Genomic DNA, 24,297 nt, shown 5'->3' on the forward strand with positions numbered 1-24,297 from the left:
CTGATAAACACTTAAGCACCTACTATGTCCAAAGCACCATTTGAGGCACTGTGGGAGATGCGAAATAGCAACAAATATAATCAAATCATTTACAACTAACAGGAAAATAACATACCTAACACAAAAAAATATAGTAGATACGGATATGTTTGGAGTAATTTTAACATAACTAATATGTTCTCATAACGTATTATCACCAAATCCTATGTCACAGCTTTATTAAATTATTCAGTCACCCATTTTCAAAATTAGAACTATCCAAGTGCCAAAGATGTACTACAAGCAATAGGCACCATCACAGAATTGAAAGGGACCTCAGCCATCATTTAGTACACCTGTGTCTGAACAAGTACCCACTCTATAAAATGCTAACCCCTGCTTGAAAGGCAACCAGATAAGGATTCCCACTATTTCCATAAGCAATACATTCTACTTATCAGTAGTAATTGTTAGTAGCTTTTTTTATCTATGCGAAATCTGCCTCTCTGTAACTTCCAACAACTGCTAATTGTTCTGCCCTTTAAAGCCAAGGAGAAAAAAATTTAATCCCTCTTCAACACGACAATCTTTGAAATACCTGGAGACAGCTAATATGCCCTCCCTGCCCCCCCCAAAAAATATTTAAGCTAAATATATCCTCAGTTCCTTCACCCAATGTTCATATAGCATAATTGCAATGCCCTTTCTGGTGTCTTCCTTATTAGATATTCTCCCCCATTTATCAATAGCTATCCTAAAATGTAGTGCCCAACAAAATTATTTAAATATCTGGAAACTGACAAAGTCACACAGGAATTATACAAATGTAACTAAAAAATTATTTTTACAGAAATAAACTAAGAACTAATAAATAAGTATTCATATTTATGGCTGAGCTGCACAAATATAGTAGTGGGAGCCATCTCTAGTCATCCTGATCTGTATCTTGCCACTGGACCCAGATGGCTCTGAATGAGAAAGTGAGGCTGGTGACTTGGCACAGCCCTCCCTCACTTAAATCCAATTTACATGCTAGTCCTGGCATCGCTTTCCTGATACCATGGTCCTCTTCCAGAACTAAGGACAAAGAGCAACAGCACAAATATAGTAAAAATCATTGTACTATAAAAGTTTAGACACACACCAATCTATTTTTTTAAATCAAGAACTGTAATTTCATTAGAGTAAGTAACTCCCAGAAAGGCAACTTCTTTTCCCAATGAATATATAGTAACTGCTCTACAAGTTATATAGTCCTAGAAAGTTGCCAGAAATACATCCATCAACCCTGCCATATCAGTACTACACACACTTCCCCAAAAAGGTAAAAAACACAGGGAAAGGATCTCTAAGTACCAAACATATTTACAACACTGTCAATTGGAGAGTAGATGAATAATACTGATACGTAGATGGAATGGAATGTTATTGACATAAATAATAAAATGGACTCAGAGAAGCCTGGGAAGACATGTATGAACTGATATTGAGTGAAGTGAGCAGAACCAAGAGAACACCTTGCACAATGACCATAGTGACTTAAGGTAAAGCAACTTTGAAAGATATCAGACCTCTGATCATAGAAGTTAACCAAAAGGTGAGCCATTAGAGCAGGAGTCTGTAAACCACAACCCCAGGTTGGGAGACTGACTACAGACAGCTACAGGCGTGAACCTAGCTAAGAATGGTTTTTAAACTTTTAAAAACAATACAACTTTATTTTAAAATGTTATTAGCTCAAACGAACAAAAATCACATCTTCAGACATATTCATTGTGTCTATTATTTTTTTTACTTGACTATACCTATTTGTTACAATGGAGTACTTATATTTGGGGAAGACACAGTGAGAATAATGCAAAAGAAAAAAAAAAGAGCATCAATGAAATTTTTTAAATACACCAAAGAGAATAGAAGGAAGTTTAGAAGGGCATATGTACAAGTAGGGTGCTTTGTCACCAGCACTGCATTAAATTCAATAAAGATTTTAAAAAAGATCTATATACATAAAAGAAGTCCCATACAATCCCCTCTTCTGTTCATGCTTAAATGTTCATTTGTTAAATTCATAATTTTTAAAAGTGAACTTAACCTGAGAGGTTAAGTCACTTGGGCCAGTGTCACAAAATCAACATGTGTCATAGTAGGACCTGAGCTTAGATCCACTTAACTCATAGGCTTTATTCATCATGCTATGGCGCTTTTCACCAAAAAAAAATCACCAAAGGGATAGTTCATAGAATCAGACAAAATAATATTCAGAGGAGTATGTCTAGGACATCCTAGAAAGAATGAAAGGACACAATACAGTAATTAACAAAACGATCTGATAATAGATAAAAAGCAGAAAAGTGGATCAGTGAAACATACTAGAAAAGACTGAGAATAAACAAATGCACAGTAATCTAGTATGTGATAAACTCAAGAACACAAACTATTAGGAAAAGGCCTCCTTAAGAGGAGGATACAGTGGAAAAAATAGTGGAAGAGTCAGTATCACTGAGAATATAAGGTTATAAGCTTTCCAAGAATCCATAACCAGAAAAGGAGTAGATCAAGGTGGGAGGGAACTTAGAGATCATTGAGTTCTACCCTCTCATTTTACTGATAAGGAAACAAAGTCCAGAGAGGTTAAATGATGGTCAAGGCTCACAAAATAGTAATTACCCAAGGCAGAATACAAATTTAGGTCTTCCTAACTCATAGACCAGAATACTATCCTCTACACCAGCAGAATCAAACTCCAATAGAAAGGAACCCTGGAAGAGGCAATATTAACTTAAAAAATCACAATTTATCATTAACTATGTTGTATTATATTTTTATTAATTTGTGTTAAACATTTCCCTAGTACATTTTAATCTGGTTCAGCTGTACTTTGGGAGTGTGCAGTGAGTGTGACACCTCAGCTCCGCACCACAATATTTCTCACAAAAAACAAAAAAGGCAATTCCAAATATAGGTGAATCCAAAGACCACACCTGTGATTTTCACTGATATGGGGGAAGCCCAGGGAATATCTCAGGGGAAAAGGCTCCCTCTACTAATGAAGGTCAATAGCTTCTTTTTTTTTTTTTGGAGGGGGGAAGGCAGGGCAATTGGGGTTAAGTGATTTGCCCAAGGTCACACAGCTAGTAAACGTGTCAAGTGTCGGAAGCAGTAATTCTTAAACTTTTTGGTCTCAGAACTCCTTTACACTCTCAAAAATGCTGAGGAGCCCAAAGGGGTTTTATGAGTTATACTTATTAATATTTAACAGAAATTAAAACTGATTAAAATTGCAAAATATTTCTTAATTTGTAAAAATAATAAACATCTACTATGCTAACATTAATAACATTTTTATGAAAAATAATTTTCCCAAAATTAGCAAGAAAGTGGCATTCTTTTGCATTTTTGTAAATCTCTTTAATATCTGGCTTAGCAGAGAAAATAGCTGGATTCTCTCATCTGCTTCTGCATTCAATCTGTTTCAATGTTGTTTTTGTTGAAGTATATAGTATATGATGAAAATCTAGCCTCACACAGTTATGTGGTTGAAGATGGGAAGAGTATTTTTGTGGTTCTTTCAGTACAGTCCTTGGCAAAGATACTGGAGTGGTTCGCAAACCTACATAAATGCTATCTAGTTTTATTTTGTCATTGTTATTCAGCCACTTACATAAATGCTAACTAGCTATATTTTGTTATTATTCAGTCATTTCAGTCATGTCCAACTCTTTACGACCCCACTTGGGGTTTTCTTGGCAAAGATAGTGAAATGGTTTGCCATTTCCTTCTGTAGCTCATTTTACAGATAAGGAAAGTGACGCAGAGTTAAGTGAATTGTCCAGGGTCACACCACTAGTAAGAGTATGAGGTCAAATTAGAACTCACAAAAATGAGTGTTTGACTTCTAGCCTGGAACACCACTGCATCATCTAGCTGCCCAGACATATTTTAATGGCCTTTAGTTGTGGATATTCTTCTTTGATACTACTCCAAAACTTGACAAGTGGAAGTTTTTTTCAACAACAGCTTAGTTGAAATGCAGGATATAAAACCTCATCAATGAACTTTTTATACTCTTCCTAAAACCCACTGGTCTAGCTTACATTTTGAATGGATCTTTTTACTCATGTGTGATTTTGTAACATAATGCATTGGTCATTTGTAGAATATTGATTCACTAAATTATGAAAATCTTCCAAATGTTGACACATTATGATAAAACACCGCCCCCCCCAATCACATTCATTAATATCACCTCTGATCTCATCAGAAAAATCCTTAAGTATCACTCAGGTATCAAACTCAGAGGAGGCATATATAAGTTTCTCAAAATTCTGAGTTTCCCTTGAAAGTTCAAATTTTATCATTGGCAACAAACTGTCAGTTATTTTCCATGAAGTGACAGGCTTACTTCTTTCATTTTTGAGAAAATATCTGTCAAATACCAAATCTGAATAACCCTAGTTTGTCTGTCAGTCATTCTTTCAAGCAAAAACGGTCATTCCTGAAAACAACAGCCAGATCAGCTTGCAACTCAATAGCATCAGTGCTTTTCCTCAAGAGAAGCGCAGTACACTTTTATATGCAGAAGCCTTGAATGTGTACTTCCCATTTCACCACACAGAAAATTTTTAAAATGTGTACTCAAAGGGCAAGATTTAATAAAACTAAATAACTGCATTGCTTCATCAAGGACACCAGGTGAAATTAGTGGGGGTTTTTAAGCTACAGGTGAACGGCAGTGAAGAATTCAATGACTAGTGGTGCAGCTTAGGGCTAGTGTGGCAGCAGTTTTACCTACCATCTGTTCCAGGGAAAAACATGAAATTCAAAAAAGTTATTCAAAGTTTTGAATACTTCAACACCACTGGTGTTTGCAACCAAGAATTCACATAAAGTGAGGTCTTCAAAGATTAGTTGCTTCTGATACAAGACAAATACAAGCAAAACAGCAAGATTCATCCATTTGAAAGCAAAAGTACAATTCTGTAGAAGAGATATTAAAGCGGGGTTCATGTTTGCATCTAAATCTTTCATTCACAGGTCATATAACCTCTGGAAAACTCCACTGTACATTCATGAATAAGAGTGAGGAGCACTTCTCTATAATAATAATCTCCATTAATATAAAATTTAAAGCTTTTATGAAAACAAAATCAATGCAGCTGAAATTTTTAAAAATTATACTCATTGGGAAAGAAATCTTTGCATTAAATATTTCTGACCGAAGACTAATATTCAAAATCTATAGGGAATAAACACAAATATAAGCTTACTAGCCATTTACCAAGAGGCAAGTGTTCACCTATTGATAAGATTAACGAATATCCTGAGATGGAAGCATTTTTCAAATTCATACTGTACGCTTCCACTGGGCTAGAATGAATTCCATGTTCTACAAAATTACAACTTTAAATAGTTCAAGTTCAAATACACGTGATCATTTCAAGGGATTAATTATTTGCACTAATCAGGACTTAGGTGTGCAAAATATTGATAACCACCTGAAAAAATATGCCTCATCTCACACCAATGCAATTAATAAAGATGCTAAAAGATGGGAAAGTTTGCTGTAAAACGTGCTATGGAAATACAAGAACACTCATTCACTGCTGAAGCAACTATGAACTGGTTCAATTGTTTTAGTGAACAAGTTGAAATTATTTAAGAAAAGTAACTAAACTGTTTGGAACCTTTTAATCCCAAGATCACCACTTCTGTCACTATATCCTAGAGAGATCACTGACAGCAAGAAACGACTGATACGCACAAAAAAGTTCACATTAATATTGTAAAAACAGTCAACAAAACCTATGCCCAATGAGAGGTCTTAGACCAAGCCAGGAGACTACATGCCTTTCCAGTATGAGCAGACTAGATGACCACTGAGGCTCCTTCAGACTGGAAAGAAAAAGACACTTCACAAAATTGTATGAATACCTGGGGAGGGGAGAGCCTTAACAAACTTAGTGTATGAATGACAATTCGGAAAAACACGGGAAACTGGCATGAAGGGATAAGCAAGGAAAGCAAAGCCCAAAAAGCATGATTCACAATGAGTGCCCAATGGAAATAAAACAGCAACAAAACATAGATCAAATGATCTTTGCCCCATCCTGCCAACGCTGGTCGGTCAATCTTTGTAACCGTACTGCCTACGTTAATGAGTATAACTCTCCTCTCTGTTCGTACCCAGACTATTTTATCAGGGAACATACTTCATAGACGGGTTTGTTTGGATGTTTCTAGAAAATATCTTCTGTGTCAAAAGCAAAATTTACCAATAAATTTAATTTAAAAAAAAAAGTCCTTCTTAGAGCAGCAGCCCTAAATTCTGAAGGACCTTCAAATTTGAAGTTCAAATTGAGCCTCAGAGACTTACTAGCTGTGTGACCCTAGGCAAGTCACTTAACCCCATTGCCTCAACAACAACAACAAAAAGCCACTCTCAATAGAGAAGTACTCCAAGGATGTCAATGATTATAAAAAGATGAATTGAAAATTCAAAAAAAATGGATGACTCCAAATCAAACAACTCAGATCATTCCCCTTACATACAGAAAACAATAACAAGAGATGGTAAGGGACAATGGGAGGACAAGCACACTAATAAAAACGCCATTGGTAGATCTGTGAATTGATCTAACCAGTCTATAAAATACTTTGAAATTGTGTTTTTAAAAAGGAGGACTAAAACACTGCACTTATACTGCAACCCAAAGATGTGACCACTAAACTTCTATATGAAGGACAAAAACAGAAAAGTTCAATATATGCCAAAATATACGCTGCAGTACTTTTTGAGGCAAAAAAAGAATTGAAAGTAAAAGAGGTATCTACATGGGAGAAGGCTAAACAAACTGTGACACATAAATGTAAGAGCATAATACTGTGGCATAAGAAACAATGAATATATGAAGAATTCAGAAAAACATGGGACTCAAAAAGTATCAGACACTGTACTAAGTACTAAGGATACGAAAGAGCAAAAGAAAGCTTCTGTCTTCAAGGCACTTACATTCTAATGAGAGGCAATTTGGACATAAATAGGTATGTACAAGTATATGCTACTCTCCATGTATAGGACGCAACTTTATAGAACTGATGCAGTGAAGTTAGCAGAATCTGGAATAATGTACACACATCTCTTCATTGCAGATACAGATGTGATTATAGCAAAAAACAGCACCTGCTCTCAAGGAGCACTCACAGGCAAATCAGGGAGACAATCACATACAAAAAAGAAATATAAAAGATAAACTGGAGATAATCACAGAGGGAAGGCACTAGCCCCAAGAAGGCAGAGCTTCACATAAGGCTAAGTAGTGTGACATCTTATATAAATTAATTCAGAAACCAGATTTAGCACCAATCAGATTAAAAGGACCATGAGCCTCCAGTCTAAAACAATATTTCTCAGGCCTCAAAAACTGGCTTTTGTTAGGAGGAGGAAAAATTATACAGATTAAGTACAAAGCTTATTTATAGTAGAATAATATTTTAAAGACTAGTCAGGCCAATAAATATTCATATTCCCATTTTGAAAATGAGAATGAGATGAGATTTGCCTGAAATTCTACAGGGCTACAAACAAAGTGGTAAAAGGAAAGGGGCAATTGTTATAGAACTACAAAAATCAATTTAAATGGTAACAATGTTTTTATAAGCAAGTCAAGAGTGCTGCTCACCAGAATTTAATTTTAACAAGTAAGTGTACGTTTAAAAATTCCTATTCATAGTTGATAACAGGTTGCAACACATCCCCTAACCAAGTACCACCATTAAGGGTAGGGAAGTCAATGGTTATCACTGGAGTAGACCTTATGCATGGGCAATAAGGAAAAAGAAAAGAATTTAAAAACTGTAAAAACAGCAGAGAGAAAGCTAAAAAGGAGAGAACAGTGTGCTACCAACTCACAGAGTAAAAATTAAGCCAGACTGCCTAGCTCAGGCCTAGAGTCTGAACTATGCTGTTACTGTTTTAAAGAGCCTCCCCTTTTTTTTTAATTTAAATTTAACATATTTAGTTTTCAGCATTGATTTTCATAAGAGTTTGAATTACAAATTTTCTCCCCATTTCTACCCTCCCCCCCACTCCAAGATGGCGTATATTCTGGTTGCCCTGTTCCCCAGTCAGCCCTTCCCTCTGTCACCCCACTCCCCTCCCATCCCCTTTTGCTTTCTTGTAGGGCAAGATAAATTTCTACGCCCCATTACCTGTGTATCTTATTTTCTAGTTGCAAGAGCCTCCCCCTTTTTGAGATGAACTTTCCCCAAATGTATTCAGTAGTCTGCTAGACATTGTAATACAGAAATTAGATTGGACCCTTGCTTTTTAATAGTATAACTCCTAAATAACATAAGTTGTTCACAAATATAAAGAAACAAGATACTTTAACCAAATTACTCTAAGACAAAACTGGCTCTGATATTCAAACCAGGAAGATAATGCAAAGAAAACTATAAACCCATATCACTAATTAATACAGATGAAAGCATAAAATATTAGTGATGAAGCTACAGCAATGTTTATAAAAATTATCCAGTGATTCTGGAGGTTTATGAATAAACAAACATATTAAACACCTAGAAATGTAAGGAGAGTTCAATAATTAAGGACCAATAAATGTAATAAATCATATTGGTAACAAAATTAAAAAATCACAACTTTCAAGAGATGTGGAAAATACCTTAAACAAAAGAGTACAATTTATACTAAAAACACTGTGTCATTTATGGTCTTTAACCTAAAGAACCCTCTACTTGGTATATATTCTATGTAGGTCAGTGACAGAAACATCTCATATATACCAAAATGTTTTTCTTTATATTCCAACTTAGCATACCCTAAGAGAAAGTAGTTAATAAATATGTATTGAGTAATTTAAAATTTAAGAAGTCACAAAATTTGATGGTGGGGAAGATGAATAGTAATTCTATTATAAAGTCTTGTTGATTTTATCTTCACATCTTTCCTATCTGTCGCTTGTCTCCGCTTACATGGCCAGTATCCTAGTCCAGGCCCCCATCCAGGTTCAAGCCCTGCTTACCTCACAGGCTGAACTGTTTTAATAGCCTCCTAATTGGTTTCTCTTTCTCCATCTCTTCCCTCTCCCATCCATCTTCTCCACTCAGTTGCCAAGGTGATAATCCTAAAACACAGGTCTGACCATGCCACTCTTGCTCAATAAACTCAAGTAGCTCACTACTACTTCTAGACTCCAGTACAAACACCTCTGGCATTTAAAGCCCTTCACAAGACAGCTCCAACCTACCTTTACAAAGTTCTTATATATATGACTCCCCTTCCTATACTCTTCAATATAGTCAAAATGGCCGTTACCTAGTATGTATTTTGTAGACATTTTTATTTGTACATGACATTTCCCCCAACAGAATTTAAGCTCCTTGAAGGAAGAAACTTTTTCATATTTGTTTTGCATCATTTTAACTATTTTAGTCACATCAGCAGTTGGCACAGTGCCTGGCATATGGGGGAAAGAGAAGGAAAGCACTGATATAGTACCTACCAAGTGTCAGGCACTGTGCTAAACACTACAAATATTTTATTTAATCTTCACAACAACCTTTTCAAGGTAGGTGTAGTTATTATCCCCATTCTACAGTTGAGAAAATTGAGGCAAACAGAAGCTAAATGACTTGTCTTGACTTTAGGCCCAGTGTCCTATCCACTGTACCACTTACTTGATTTGAAACAGGAGGCACCAAATAAGTGCTTACTGACTTACTGACGTTTCCTAGCATAGTATTTGGGACATCAGCACTTAGTAAATGATTTTAGAACTTTATAGTATATGCTTTTTATTTTTTTTAATACTGAGAAAAAAGAAAGAGCAAAATTGTGTTCTAATAAATATACCAGAATACTGTCACTATTCTCTCAAATTACCCATTCATTACAATACAGATGCTTTTGTTGTTGTTTAGTCATTTTTTTTCAGTTGTGTCAGACTCTTCATGACCTTATTTGGGGTTTTTCTTGGCAGAGGTACTGGAATGCTTTGCCATTTCTTTCTCCAGCTCACTTTACAGATGAGAACTGAGGCAAACAGGGCTAAGTGACTTGCCCAGGTTCACATAGCTAGTGTGTGAGGCCGGATTTGAACTTATGAACATGGGCCTTCCTGATTCTATGCCCAGCGCTCTAGTCACTGCACCACCTAGCTAGAGAGACCCTATCCAGGCAAAGGACTCAGGTTTTATGTTTCTAGCTTTCTTTTGAACTGCTAGGTGTTAAACAAAAAATAATTTATCTTCCTCCTTTATTGAGCAATTTTATTTTCCCAACCTTTTACCACTCTATTTTCTAATTCTAATACATTTGTAATGTAACACTGGGATATCTGAGTTATTGTCTTTGTCCCCTACTGAACTGTAAACTCCTTTAAGACAGGTGTTTATTGCTATTTGAATTGAAAGGGCTAGCCTTTGAGGTCATCTTTCCAAATCCCTCATTTTTCAGATGAAGAAATAAGCTCTGAGGGAAGTGACTTTAAGATCACACACTGCTAGTTTGTGTCAGAGCCAAGACCTGCATCCATGTCCTCTAATTCCAAATCCAGGACTTAAACTTAACTCCTATACAAGTGCCTAACTCAGAATTCTGTATACCATAGGTGCTAGTAAATGTTTGTTGCATTCGTATGTCCAACATATTACAATACATGCTCTTTGTAAAGAATTAAAACAAATTCCTTTGTAACTTGCCACAGCCACTAGCACGGGAGTTTGTCAAATGTTAGCTATTTTGTTATATACTATCCAGATCTCACCTGTAATCTCTAGGACTCAAAAAATTTTGCTACTATTGCCTAGACTTTCCCTTCCTCTCCCTTCCATACAATGACAAAACAAAATTCTGGCCAGTTTTAAGCACATGGTGTCAATATATCCATCCCTTAAGAGTTTTGTCTGAATCTACACTGCTACTGATATTTAGCTATTTAGCTTTTTCAGGAAACATTTTCAATAATTAAACAACAAATTCATGATTAAAACCTTAATTAAAAGAATAATCAACTGATAGAATTTGGTGCTTCATTTTCCTCACCTGTGAAAATGGAAAATAGATTAAAGGACTTTAGTATCCTCTATATGTTACAAAGCTTACACACATAAAATGGTATATAAATACAAAACAACAGAACCAAAAATGACAATAATATAGTTAAGTTTCAGAATCAAGCAGCTATTCCAAATGACATGGATTAGAACGAACCCTATAGCCTTAATTTTTTTTTATCCAGTTTTATCACTTTAAGAGCAAAACTTAAGATAGCAACTTCAAAAAATGAAGTGTTACTTAACAATTCTATGTACGGGATTTTACATTTACAAAGCAGTTTTCTGATCATTTCAGTATATGTAAACCATTACACAATGCTTTTCCACATAAAGATAACACTGGTTATGGTACTTCTCAAATGGAAGCCATCCAATATATCACGTCATAAATGCTTAAACCACAAACAGATTTACAGTATCATCTCTTCAGAGTTCCAACTGATGTAAATGGAACTCCCTGGTCAAGTACACCTATTTCTGGACACACTTTTGAACATTAGCACAATCCCACAACACCACTATTTTGAAAATACACTTAACTACTCTGATACAGTAATAGTTGCATTATCAGCTATTCACAGGCTGAAAAGCATGCCATGTAGTACTACAGTACTTAAGCAGCATTTTGAAACAAAGTCAAATGTTGGCATAACTGTCACTCACAGTAGGATCAAATCCACCCAAAGCCTCCCGCAATGCATTCATTATTAAGGTTCAACACATATTCAGTTCCAAAGTTTCATTGGTATATAAGAAAATGCACTCAGATGTACACCCAACTTGTAAAGGACTAGCAATCAAATAGTCCTCTTTCAAATGGTTCAAAGAAAAAAGCTGGAACTCATTTTTATTCCATTTCTTAAATTACTAAAAGGCACCTATTTAAAAATAAGTCTATCCAAACTGACTTGAGATTGACAGAATTTTCATTACCCTTTGTACTATTCACCTGACATGCAAAGCATCAAGGCAACTGCTGGCTCCCTCCAAATGAAAGATGAAGTGAAAAATTAGAGCTTGGAAGTTAAGTTCCTTTTTTATTACAAGGGATACTTTTGAAGTAAGCAGAAAAATTTATCCACACAAGAATGAAAACTATATAGTGAGACAGTCTTTCTTCATTGCATTAAAAAAACAGTATTTCTATTCAAAAAAATTATGTTTTTTCCACTGTTACTGGATTTTAAATAGGTTAATAACTATTTAATAAAATAGTTAATAAAATTTTAATAGATTCACTTCCAGTTTAAAACAAACTGAACTGTCCCTCCCTCTCAATATTGTTTATAGTATTTTAGCATGATTGCAGAAACCAATAATAGGTATGTTATTTCATTATAAAGAAGGTTGAGTGTTCACACAAGGACACCTATAAGCTGATGATCACTCACTGACAAATGTCAAGATTTTCAACAAAACTAGTATTTCTCAAAATAAAGCATGGATATTGGTATGTCACACTATAGCAATTGGAAATTAAAAGGGAAGATAGGCAAGGAATTTGTTAGTAAAGATGTTGTCAATTACAAGGATATAACTGGGAACTTTGAAAAAAACTCCTAAAGCAGAAATAACTGCAGATTGACTACTCAAAGGCAACACAAGGAAATGAATGTGAAAAAAATACAAGTCAAGAAGTATCCTTGAGAAAAGAAAAAAAAAAAACTTAAGTTTAAACTGGACATTACCTAAATTTAAGAATAAATCCAGTGACTAAACAATTTTTGCAGAAGGAAAGGAATTTTTAGATTATATCATGTGAATCTCATTGTATTGCATTTAAAGGTCTTGGCAAATGTTAGCCATTAATCTTTAACACAAAGGATATTCAAATCCAACCAAATGTAATACAATCTCTTCCATGGGGAAGGAAAGGAGTAATTTACTTTATCCCCAATTATTTAACTGAAAGGCCAATGAGGATGATAACGCAGAATAGGTCAGCATTCCAGCTATCATGCCACATTTCTCACGAAGTCTTGCACCAATCCAGAAAAAAGGTGGCTATGGACACAAAACAGGCTTAGAAATGGCTTTTAAAAGAATCTCCTCCAATGAATGAGACCCCACATCATGGTTTATTCTCCTACACAATTGGAGAAATAGAAAGAGAAAACACCACCCCGTCATGCTTCATTTTTTTGTCACTGACGACTTAAATACTAAAAAACCGTCTATTAATTTAATTCCTTCCATTGGCTGTGGAGGGATAATTTGGCTTCTATTTTATTGATTACACATAAGGAAGAAAGGGGGGGAAAAGCAGCTGCTGCAATGCAACACTAGCTGACACAGAGAAAAGGCAGAAAACCGGTTTGGGAAACAAACCGATACATACCATCCTAAGTCTCCCTCAAACATAGCGGCGATTTCAGCAGTGTATTGATTTTAAAAGGGGGGAGGGGGTAGAGGGGATTCAAAAGAAAAAATAACTATTCTCCCCCTCCCCCAATTTTGCAATTTCACCTTTGGATTTTATACTTTTATACCTCTATATATACATTTATACCCCCTTTGTACCCCAAATCTTTGGATTTCATATCTTTTCAAACTTAACAATAATAATAACACATGTCTTTTAAACCAAAAGTGCATGTACACACGGGAAAAAATAACCACAAAACTGTCTTCTCTCCCACCGACCACGTAGATCACCACAGACTACTCTCTCCCTCCCCATCCCACACCTCCCCCCGCCTCGGTTTAGGGGATAAAGGAAAAGGAGGGGAGGGGGATAAGAAGGGAAAAGCCGGAGGTGCATAAAGAAAAATGGGGGGAGGGGGATGGAAAGGATCGGGAAAAGGCGGCCGAGGGGGAAAGGCCGGAGAAAGAAACGTGGAGAGCAGGGGAAGCCCCTTGGGGGAAGGGGCGGGGGATGAAGGCAGGAGGACCCGGGGAGCAGCCCGGGCGGGGGAGATGACGGCGCACGGCGCGAGGCCCCCCCGACCCCCCGGGGCTCCCCTCACCTCATGGTGCCGGGCGCTGCGGAGGCTTCCCCGGCCGGAGGAGGAGGAGGGAGGGCGAGGACGGAGCGGGGTGGGGCGGGAGCCGGGCTCCGGAGACGAGACACCGGCAGCGTCCGGGATCGGCGGGGCTCTGGCGCTGCGGGGGAAGCTACACCATCCTCTCTCGGTGCACAAAGCCAAGGCGCCAGCCGGCCGGCCGGGAGTGTGAGTGTGAGTGCGCGTGTGTGTCCGAGTGAATGTGCGCGCGTGTGCGTGTGTGTGTGAGAGAGAGAGAGAAAGAGAGGCTAGGGAAGTGGGAGGGCGGAGAAGCGGACGGGGGGCGCCGGTGCCCCCGGCGGCGACCGCCGCCTCCCTCCTCCTCCTCCTTCTTCCCCTCCTCTGGGACTCCTCTTCCTCCTCCGACTCGGCGCGGGGGACCCTGGAGCCCGCCGGCCTCGCGCCGCCGCTGGAGAAGCCGGTGTGAGGACGACGACGCCGCAGGCAGGCAGACTCGCGCGCAGCTCCCGCTCTCGCGCCCGCCGCCGCCGCCACCGAGGCCGTGTGCAACCGGCAGCAGCAGCAGCAGCAGCAGGAGGAGGAGGAGGAGGAGGAGGAGGAGGAGGATCAGGATAGCCGCCGCGAGGAGCCCGGGGAGGGGGCGGGGCGCGAGGCGAAGGAGCACGCACGCGCCAGCCCAACCCGGGGGAGGAGGGCTAGCGCCGAGAGGCGGCTGGGGGGGGGGGGGTGGGTAGGGGGGAGGCGGGGAAGGGCAAGGGCTGGTGGGAGAGTGTCGTTCCCCGCCCCTCCCCCTCCTCCCCCCCGCCCGAGCCGGCCCAGCCTTTCCCTTCCCTCCACTCCTCTCCCCTGCAGCGAGAGTGGGGAGGGGCATTGGGACTTGGAGAAAGGGAAAAGGCTGAGCTGGATTATTAAAGACTCTTTGTTGCTATCCTAACCCCATCCCGGTGGGATTCCACCCTCCTTCTCTTCGACGTCGCCTTTATTTTTTTTTGAGGGGGGGGCGCGCTAGCCTTTGAGGTTGCCCTGCCCAAGAAACCTCTGCCTCCTTTGCGGGAGGCCCCGGCCGAACCGTTCGGCAGGAGGAGGGAGACTCTTAGTCTAACCTCAGTCCGAGGGCCTCCCCGAAATGAAAACATGAAAAGAGAGATTTCCCCCCCATATCCCACCGCACTCCACCCCCAGCTGGTCCTGCCCCTGGGGAGAAACCCCAGGAGCTGCTGGCCAGGGAGATTTCATGGCAAAATTTTAGCTAAAAACCGCCCTTCTCTCCCCGCGACCTTGATGGAGCTGGTGTAATTAAAGCATCTGGGAATTTGTTCCCTGTTGTCACCGGGGGCCAGGCACAGGGGATTCCCTGTGTGATGCTCTCCTGGAAGGAGCAGCGGCCCTTTAAAACCATTTTGTGAAGGCTGTTCTCTCTGTGCTTATGCTCCGAGTTATCTCCTGTTGCTACCCTATTAGCAGGCGAGAGACACAAATTGACATACTGCTCCAGCCCTCCGTCTGGACACCACGGTGCATGTTACTTTCCTCTAGGATGAAAGCAATAAATAAATGCGAAGTGTGGCAATCCCGGTTTGCTGGGGTCCTTTCAGTCCTGAAGAATCCCTGAGTGGTTTACCAGTTTAACAAGCTGATATGCAAACTATGTATAGAGATGACTTCATCCACGTGAAAGGCAGCCAACTCCGGGTAAACCACGGTAGCTTTGTAACAAATCCCAGAAACACTATAGAACCGTTTAGGGCAAGAATCGAAGAATAAGAATAATGCAGCCAATTGAAATTCCATTATCTCACCATTGTACTGAAGGGTTTTTTTTCCTAACAGCGTGTTCATATGAAACTTAAAATCTCAGTCATTCCAATTCTCTCGGCCTGAAATCAATGCCATATAAAGATAGGTGAAGACTACTGGAGGAAGCAAACAGCACTCGTTAACTTAGTTGGGGGGGAGGAGGACGTAAAGAAGTGGGGGAACGGGTCACCTGGAAGACTTGGGCTCGTCTTTGTGTTTTAAAGTGTACAAAAGCAAATACAATTATGCAAATGAATGGTAACCCAAGACAAATTATAGCCCTCATAAGGTCTAAAAAAGCTTTTTTAAAATAAAAGATGTGATAGAAAATGCTAGTTGCTGCTAGATTCATCTTGTTAAGGGCAGTAACATGATTTCTATAGAGTCTTAGCTCAGACGTGTGGAATTTTTGTCAGAGAACAGGGTGATAGTTAAGAGTTAGCAGAATTTAGGTTCACAAATGGCTAGCCCACGGGTCACATGCAGTCAGTCTTGGGTGGCTCTTCTTTGTGGATAATAGAAAGGTGTAACACATGAACTGTTTCAAACCTCGACACAGAGTACTGGGTGGGACCTGTCCTTTCCCATCAACAGTCCTCTAAGTCAAGGTGCCCAGTAGCTCTTGGCAAAGGGCCAATGTCTCAGTCCCTAGTTTGGGTGCCTTGAGTATTATATACCCACTAACACAATAAAATCTCCTATGTACATAGTGGTTTACATATTATTTTCCTCATTAGAATATGAGTTCCTTGAGGGCAAGGACCTGGTTTTACCTTTCTTTATGTGCCCTGTGCTTACCTCAGTGCCTGGCACATAGTGATAACTATAAATGCCTGTTGGCTTTTGACTTAAATTATAGCAATTCCCACCCCCAAATCCTCCCTAATACCTTTTATCAAGGGATATGAAAATACTTGAGATATTATTAATTTTTTTTGAGGGTCACAGGGTTAGTGTCTGAGGCCACATTTGAACTCAGGTTCTCTTGACTCCTGGGCCACTGCTCTATCCACTTGGCCTCCTAGCTGCCCTTTATTAATCTCTACAACACAGTTCCTGACACATAGTGAGTGCTGAATAAATGCTTTTTCACTTACTCATTTATAAAAGCCTTTTGAATCACAAATCCTGATCCACCACCCAGTAGCTAGTCATTCCCCAAAAAAATCACTTTGTATTTACTTTGTGTATTTTTTGAATGTACTTATCTGTGAACATGCAGTTTCCTGTAATAGAATGTAAACACCTAGAGGGCAAGGACTTTCATGCTGTCTCCCCCAGCATTTAGCTCCCCACCTGGCACCAGTAGGCAATTGATAAATGCTAGTTGAACCAATGAAATAAATGTCATTGTTATTATAATGGTAATGCTAAAGTACAATGGTAATAACAGGCTGGGTTAGTGGAAGAGGCCTGATTAAAAATCACAACTGCTAATATGGGTCTGTATATTATTCTGCATAATGTAAAAAGCATTTCATATGGGTTAGCCCTCACTAGACGTCTCCAAGCAAAGTCAGCATGACTTCTTTGGGTGTATGTTGTAGCAAGAATTGTTATTCTAAGGGCTCTCAGCCCCTCCCTCTCTTTTAAAGATGAGGACACTGAGATGAGATGATGAGCCTGAAGTCACATAGATATCTGAGCATCAGAAGCAGGATTTGAATGCGGCTCTTCTCTATATAGTTTGTGTTTTTGTTAGCCAGACCTGAGGGAATCATAAAGAAGTCACAGGTGCCTGACTTAAGTCCACTCATATCAATGGAAGGAAAACTTCAGAGTTCAAGTTCAAAAGGACATCAGTACAGAGGGCCAAAAGAGATGGTAATTTTCAGAATAGTGACTCACTTTCTGCCAAGGCCAAGAGACAAGGGCAAAATTCTTCTCATGAGACTGTCTAACTTATTTCTTGTTTAAGAAAATTAACCGGAGTTAGATGAGTGAGTATTCAAAATGTTAATGGCTATCCTTAATTCTTAAAATTACTATAAATGTAATAGCCAAAATTTTTGGCTACTCACAACTAAATCCATCTTTTTGGATAGCATCATGCTTGCCAAGTCATGGTCATGCCATGGCTGGATATAAATATGCTATAATAGATGGTCTGGCATGCTGAAGTCACTAAGACCTAAGTTCAAATCCAGCCTCAGACAACACTTATTTTTACTAGCTGTGTGACCCTGGGTAAATCACTTAACCTCTGTTTGCCTCAGTTCACTCAACTGTAAAATTGGGAAAATAACAGCACTACCTCACTGGGTCATTGTGAGGATAAGATAAAATAATGTTTGTAAAATACAAACGATGTACTCTGCATAAATAAATGCTAGCTATCATCATTGTTGTTTATGGTAAAGCAATTGTCTTAAATATACTTTTCTTATTTGCATCATTCATTATCAGTTAATTAAAAAGCCTTTATTAAGCACTTACTATATGTAAAGCATTGTGCTGAAGTATACCTTTCTTATTTTTTTATCACATCCCATTCATATTAGGTGTTAACCAAAGAAAAAGGGAAAGGTGGGGAAATCCAGAGAACACCTTTGATCATAAAGGGCATGTCCTAAGAATGTACTACCTTTTCATGTTACAAGTATGAGTGATGAAATAGCAAAATCAAAGATGTTCTCTGACTAAGAATTAGTTCTGACACTGTGAATCAGATATGATCTAAGATCAGTACTCTTTTAGCTATTGAAAGAAGCATCACACCCTAATGTTTTGTCTCTTCCAAACCTTAGTTCCCATGATCTGTAAGCAATCCTCAACGTTTTCTACCACTAATATGCAGATGCATTGAGTTCTCTCTCCTTTTATGACCTTGGTGTATACAGTCATCAGGAACCAGTCTACAAATGTCTGTTAGCAGTGTGCAGCCAGGTATAAAATGAAACAAACTGTGCTTCTGTTTAAGATCGATTAGCTGCAGAAGTGTTGTCAGTCTGGCTCTGAGGTTTCTCTCTGAATATACCCTGTTTGAGTCAGTCTGATATCATCAGTGTCGGCCTTCCTCCATTTATGGGCATGAGGAGGATGCATGACTAATGCTACTCAGCAGTCTGGAAATCAGTTCTGAGCATAGCTGGGAGAGTCTCCCTTCTCACCTAAAGAAGGTTTTCCCTTTAAAAGTTAGGGTTTACATGAGTAGGAGTGAGGAGCAGGGGGAGGTGGGGTGTTTGGGGTTGAATGGGATTGCTCTGTCTGCTACTAGTACTTTCTGTGCTCTGTTTCCTCTTATTACTATTGCCTCATTGTAATGTTTGCCTATATTCCCAAGAATGGAAAAAAAGCATATATGTGAAACTTAATACAGCGGGATTCAAGAAGGTACAATTTTGTCATCCCTTTTCAACCTTAGCTGTATATATAAATATATACATACATGTCTCTTGTCTGGATTTTCCTTCAGTTTTGTTATTTTTCTTTCTTACGGATTATGGTCTATTTGGTTAACTTAATTTCTCCTCTAGTTTCTCTTTCTTTCCTTAGCTCTTAGCTGATCGAAACTGTAAGACAAGAGAAATCTCTGAACAATGTTGGACTGGTATCATTGGCCTTATACATGCACCATAATGTCAGACAAAAATAAATACTGTTTCCCATTTAAAGACCATGCATTCATTCAACAATCCATAAATATTACGCATATGCAAAGCACTAAAAATTTGGCCATTTCTGAAGAACCGTCAAAGCACTGTTTACCTTTGGCCACACTGTCTATTAATCCCCTTCCTGCACTCTTCAGTCCAGTCAAACTGGTCTTCTTAATGTTCTTCAGCCAAGGCACTACACTTCCTGTCTCCCCCATCCCTTCAGCTCCCAACTCTATCACGCTCTTACACAGACTGGCTGTCCCTCAAGCCTGGAATTCACTTGCTCTACATCTCAGAATCCCTAGTTTCCCTTCAGAGCACAGTTCTGTTGCCACCTCCTACATAAGGTCTTTCCTAACCTCTCCTGGCTAGCGCTTCTCTTCCAAATTACCTTATATTTATTGTATCTATATTTTGTATATACTTACATTGTATATCTTTACATTTATACATGTTATCTCCCACTATAGAACGTAAGCTCCTTGAGGGAAGGACTATTCTTTGTATCTCCAGTGCCTAACAATGCCTAGAACATCGGTATTCATGGGTGTTTAATAAATGCTTAGTGGTTGATTAGGAACTAGACGGAGAGGCAATTTGGATATAAGCTTTAAGGTCCCTTCCAACTCTAAAATATAAGCATTCTAATTCAGGACATTTTATAAGATCTAGCCTTTAGCTTATCTTCTTTCATGCATTGAATTCTTTTACTGTAAACACAGTGAAGAATTATCAATCAATATCAAGATAGACATTGTGGTTTCAATAATGCCCTTGAAGCATTTTCCTAGAGGAGAATGGGAGGGTGAGAGAAAAGAAACTTTTTCTGACAGACCACAATGAAGGAGAAAGGTGACATCACTGACCATTAGTGTACCTAAGTTACAAACATTTTACCCAAGATGTACCTAAAATATATACTTCTTAGGTAAGTTGACTATGACTGCCAAATTTATTCAGACACTATTTTCATAGCTTTTTAAGCTGCTATCTTTCATTTCAAGTGAATTTCAAAACTAAGATTCTGATAGGTGGTATTCCTTTAATATGGTCATGTTACTTCTGTGCGAGAATATCTATTAATTGTGGTGAGCTGGACAAGTTTTAACTCATGTCTTCTTCATATATTTATTCTATTGTATGGTTATTAAATGTCAAAATTCAACTTCTAGTAATGTAGCCCTGAGGCTAATAGGAAAGATAATCAATAATTATTCAAACAATCAAACCAGGCTACATCATTAATCATAATATTTTCATTTGGTTTCAGAGCGTATGATTGTCCTTAATTCACCAAGCACCCGTGCTTTCTTTTAAGGAGGGCAGCTGTGGATCCTAGGCAAGTTATTTATCATCTCTGGCTGCCTCAGTTTCCTTATCTGTAAAGTAGCGATAATAATAGCACCTACCTCCCAGGGCTGATGTGAGGATAAAATGAAATAATATTTGTAAAACGTTTACAATCCACAAAATGCTACATAAACATCAGCTATCATCATTACTCATTTTATATGTGAAGAAGTTGACTATATTGCAAGTACTTCAGCACAGTAAGTAGAAAAAGAAACTTTTTTTGATATTTTGGGATATCACTGAACTTTTTAGAATCAATCAATTAACAAGTATTTATTAAGTATTTGCTATGAATTAGGCATTGTTAAACAGTCTCTACCCCCAAGAGGTTTACAGTCTAATGGGGGAGACAACATGCACATATATAATGCAATATAAATATACAATATAAATAAAAGGTAGTTCGGGGAAGGAGTATCCTAGCCCCTGGGCAATTAATAAAGAAGGTGGTGCTTAGTTGTATTTTAAAGGAAACCAGAGATTGCAAGAGGCAGAAGTGAGGAGGGAGAACATTCCAGATATGGAAGAGGCACCCAGTGTAAAGACTCAGAGATTGGAGATGAAAGAGGGGTCAGATGGGAAACAGGCAGAGAAGCACAACAAGTAGGTCTCAATAGTGAGTACAAGCGGGGGGAGTAAAATGTAAGAAGATTAGAAAGGAAGGACAAGAGCAATCATTTCTCTTTGTGCTTATGAGATTTTTTTTAGTATCACAATGCTGGTGCCTACAAACTTATTACTTGTGCAAATATAGCATGTCTTTCTTTTCTTAGAAACTGTCAAAGTGCTTTGCAACATAAATGAAACTGGTATATACAACACAACACTCCCCAGTGCATGAACCAGATTGAAATGTAATTGGGAAATATTTAACAAAATAAATGAAAATACAATAGGACATAGATAATGCTAACATGTGATTTTCTAAGTCACTCTGATGCCCACAGAGATCCTTATGTACAGTTTAGTGGCCACCTGTTTCTATTTGAGTTTGACACTCCTCTGCTATAGAACAACACTAGATTTGGACTCAACAGACCTGGGTTCAAGTACAAGCTTTGCCATTCACTCTCTGTGTAAACAAGCAATTCCTTTAGCCTCTTTAAGGTTCTTTATCTGTGAAATGAGATGATAATACTATTTGCACTACCTACTTCATCGTGTTGCTGTGAATATTATGTGAGATTATGTATGTAAACGGCTTTATAAACCCAAGGACAAGATAGAAGTGTAATGACCATGATTTCCCCCAATAACTTTGTGTCAGAGTTGTCTATGCCACTAAGTATAGAAGTTATATTTTGAGAGGCTTTTACACATTATTTACCTTGCACCTTAACCCAGAAAATTTGGGGAAATCTTTTTTTCTACTAGACAGTCCATCAAGCAGGCACCAACTCCCACTTATAAGCACACTTTGAAAAGTGTGTGATGACATCAACGTGGATACTCCTTCCAGTGGTACAAATTGCAGTACAGCCAATCTCTTTTATCTGTCTTCTTAGCCAAGTCTTTCTGCTAATCCTCTATGGGAGTTCCAACCAGCATGCTGAGAGAGGAGTTCCTCTCAGAACCATAATTAGGGCAAGATAACCAAGATCTTCCTCCCAGGGCACCATTATTTAGAAGGTGCTGACAGCCTAGTTGGCAAGAATAATTAGTTAAAAGAGGAGGCTTCTAGGAGGACTACCATCCCATCCTTCTTTCGTAAGGAAGAGCTTCCTGCTCAGCTGGGTCCCACTCTGCTTCCTCACTCAGCAGCTTCAGTACTTGCTGTATCTTCATAATCTGGGGTCTTCACGCACAAGGGGCTGGTGTCCCAAAATGTCTTTCTCTTCACCATAGGGCAATACATGGCCCTAAGATTTCTCCCTTTATTGGTTCCTACGTCACTGGGCCTTCCTTTCCTAAAATGAACTTGTCTTAAAAAGTTTATTTAAGGGCACATTTTGTGAAGCCTGCCCTGGATACCTGCCTTTGCCTGATTTTCTGAAATTACTAGTTACAGCTCTGCTTCCTCTAGATTTCTTGGCATTATATGGATGCCAAGAGAGCCTGCCAGCTGCCCATTGGTTATTCCTCACGCTCCCTGCAAGACCAGCCCACCTTCTTTTCTATTCACACATCTCTCTGATGATATTCTTTTCATGGCTTATCTGATACAGTTCTTTGTTAGTAATATGCCACAGAGTCCATGACTTGGAAAAATGCTAGAATTATACAGCAAAAGGAAGTTTTATTAAAAGAAAAAAAAGAATTATAGAATTCCAGCTTGTGCCTGACTCCCCCACAATCCTTCCAACATTTACAATTTCTGCCTTTTGTCATCTTTCTTAATTTTATGGGTATGAGGTAAAACCTCACCACTGTTTTAATTTGCAATTCTCTTATTCAGGATATGAAATGTTTTTCTTATGACTATTGATAGTTTGCAATTCTTTTCAAATTGTTCATATCTTTTGCCCAGGTTTTTGTTGAAAAATGGGTTTGGGATATATAAAAATCTATCACTTATATTCTATGCTGCTGGACTTAAAACTCAGTTATTCAATTTGGCCAATAGGAGAATTATAACTTTGCATTCTGTCTCTGCCTTCTGTTATCTGTGTGACCTTAGATAAGTCATTCAACCTCTGTGTGCCTCAGTTTCCTCATAATAACTAACACTTATTATAGGACTTACTATGTGCCAGGCATTGTGCTAAGCACTTTATAATTACCATCTCATTTGACCATCATAACAACCCTGGAAGGTGTTATTATCCCCATTTTACAGATGAGGAAACTGAGGCAAACAGCAGTTAAGTGACTTGCCCTGAGTCACATAGCTAGTAATATCTGAGGCTGAATTTGAACTCAGGTCTTCCTGACTCCAGGCCCAGTACACTAACCACTGTACCACCTAGATTAAATGACCTCTCCCGTCCCTTCCAACTCTAAGTCTATGATTCTATGAAGGACCTTCAGCATGTATCCAATCCATCTCATATGGAAAAAGAATTCCCTCCACAACCTATCTAATAAGTGGTCATCAGCCCTTTCTTGAAAACCTCCAACGTGATAACTTCCAAGATAGGTTGCATGCTTGTATACCTCTAATTGATTAGGAAGTTGTCCTTACAGCAAGCTTAAATTTCCCCCTTTGCTGCTTCCTCCCATCACTTCTGTCTCTACCTTCTGGGGACAAAGAGAAGTCTAATGCTATCATATACTCCACAAGTGAATTGTGGCCCAAATTCCACAAGATCCCACACTGGGAATCCCCCAGTATTGCTCACAGCCTTAGCACATAAGTCTCTTCATCCCAAGGTTTCCTTATTCTGAGATCCTCCATTAGTCTGCATTACATAGGTTGCTGTCACAATCTTTTCGTTTTTCCTGACACTGTTAATACAACCAGAAGGAGAAGGCAGATAATCTTTAGGGCCAGAAAGGCAGCAGATGCTTTCATTAGCCCTAACAAGGGTACCAATTTCTCTCTTACTCTAAGGCAACCAGGATATAAAAGCCTGAGGCTTCCCTACTTATAA

The 24,297-nt window shown here is 38.8% G+C and overlaps 1 protein-coding gene across 5 annotated transcripts in view; it reads right to left on the reverse strand.

Moving 5' to 3' along the window:
• ENAH (ENAH actin regulator) overlaps positions 1–14,682 on the reverse strand; it is a 151,937-nt gene extending 137,255 nt beyond the window's left edge. For 2 of the 5 annotated variants that reach the window (XM_036754706.1, XM_036754704.1), the window contains exon 1: positions 14,022–14,554. In XM_036754706.1, the coding sequence (XP_036610601.1) occupies positions 14,022–14,026 (5 nt within the window). In that variant the 5' untranslated portion in view covers positions 14,027–14,554. Of the gene's footprint in view, positions 1–14,021 lie in introns of all 5 variants that reach the window. The other 3 variants (XM_036754701.1, XM_036754700.1, XM_036754705.1) reach the window with 3 other exon arrangements.
• Positions 14,683–24,297: the final 9,615 nt, after the last annotated feature.

The sequence above is a fragment of the Trichosurus vulpecula genome, chromosome 4 (genome assembly GCF_011100635.1).
Source record: "Trichosurus vulpecula isolate mTriVul1 chromosome 4, mTriVul1.pri, whole genome shotgun sequence".
NCBI classification, from domain to species: Eukaryota; Metazoa; Chordata; class Mammalia; order Diprotodontia; family Phalangeridae; genus Trichosurus; species Trichosurus vulpecula.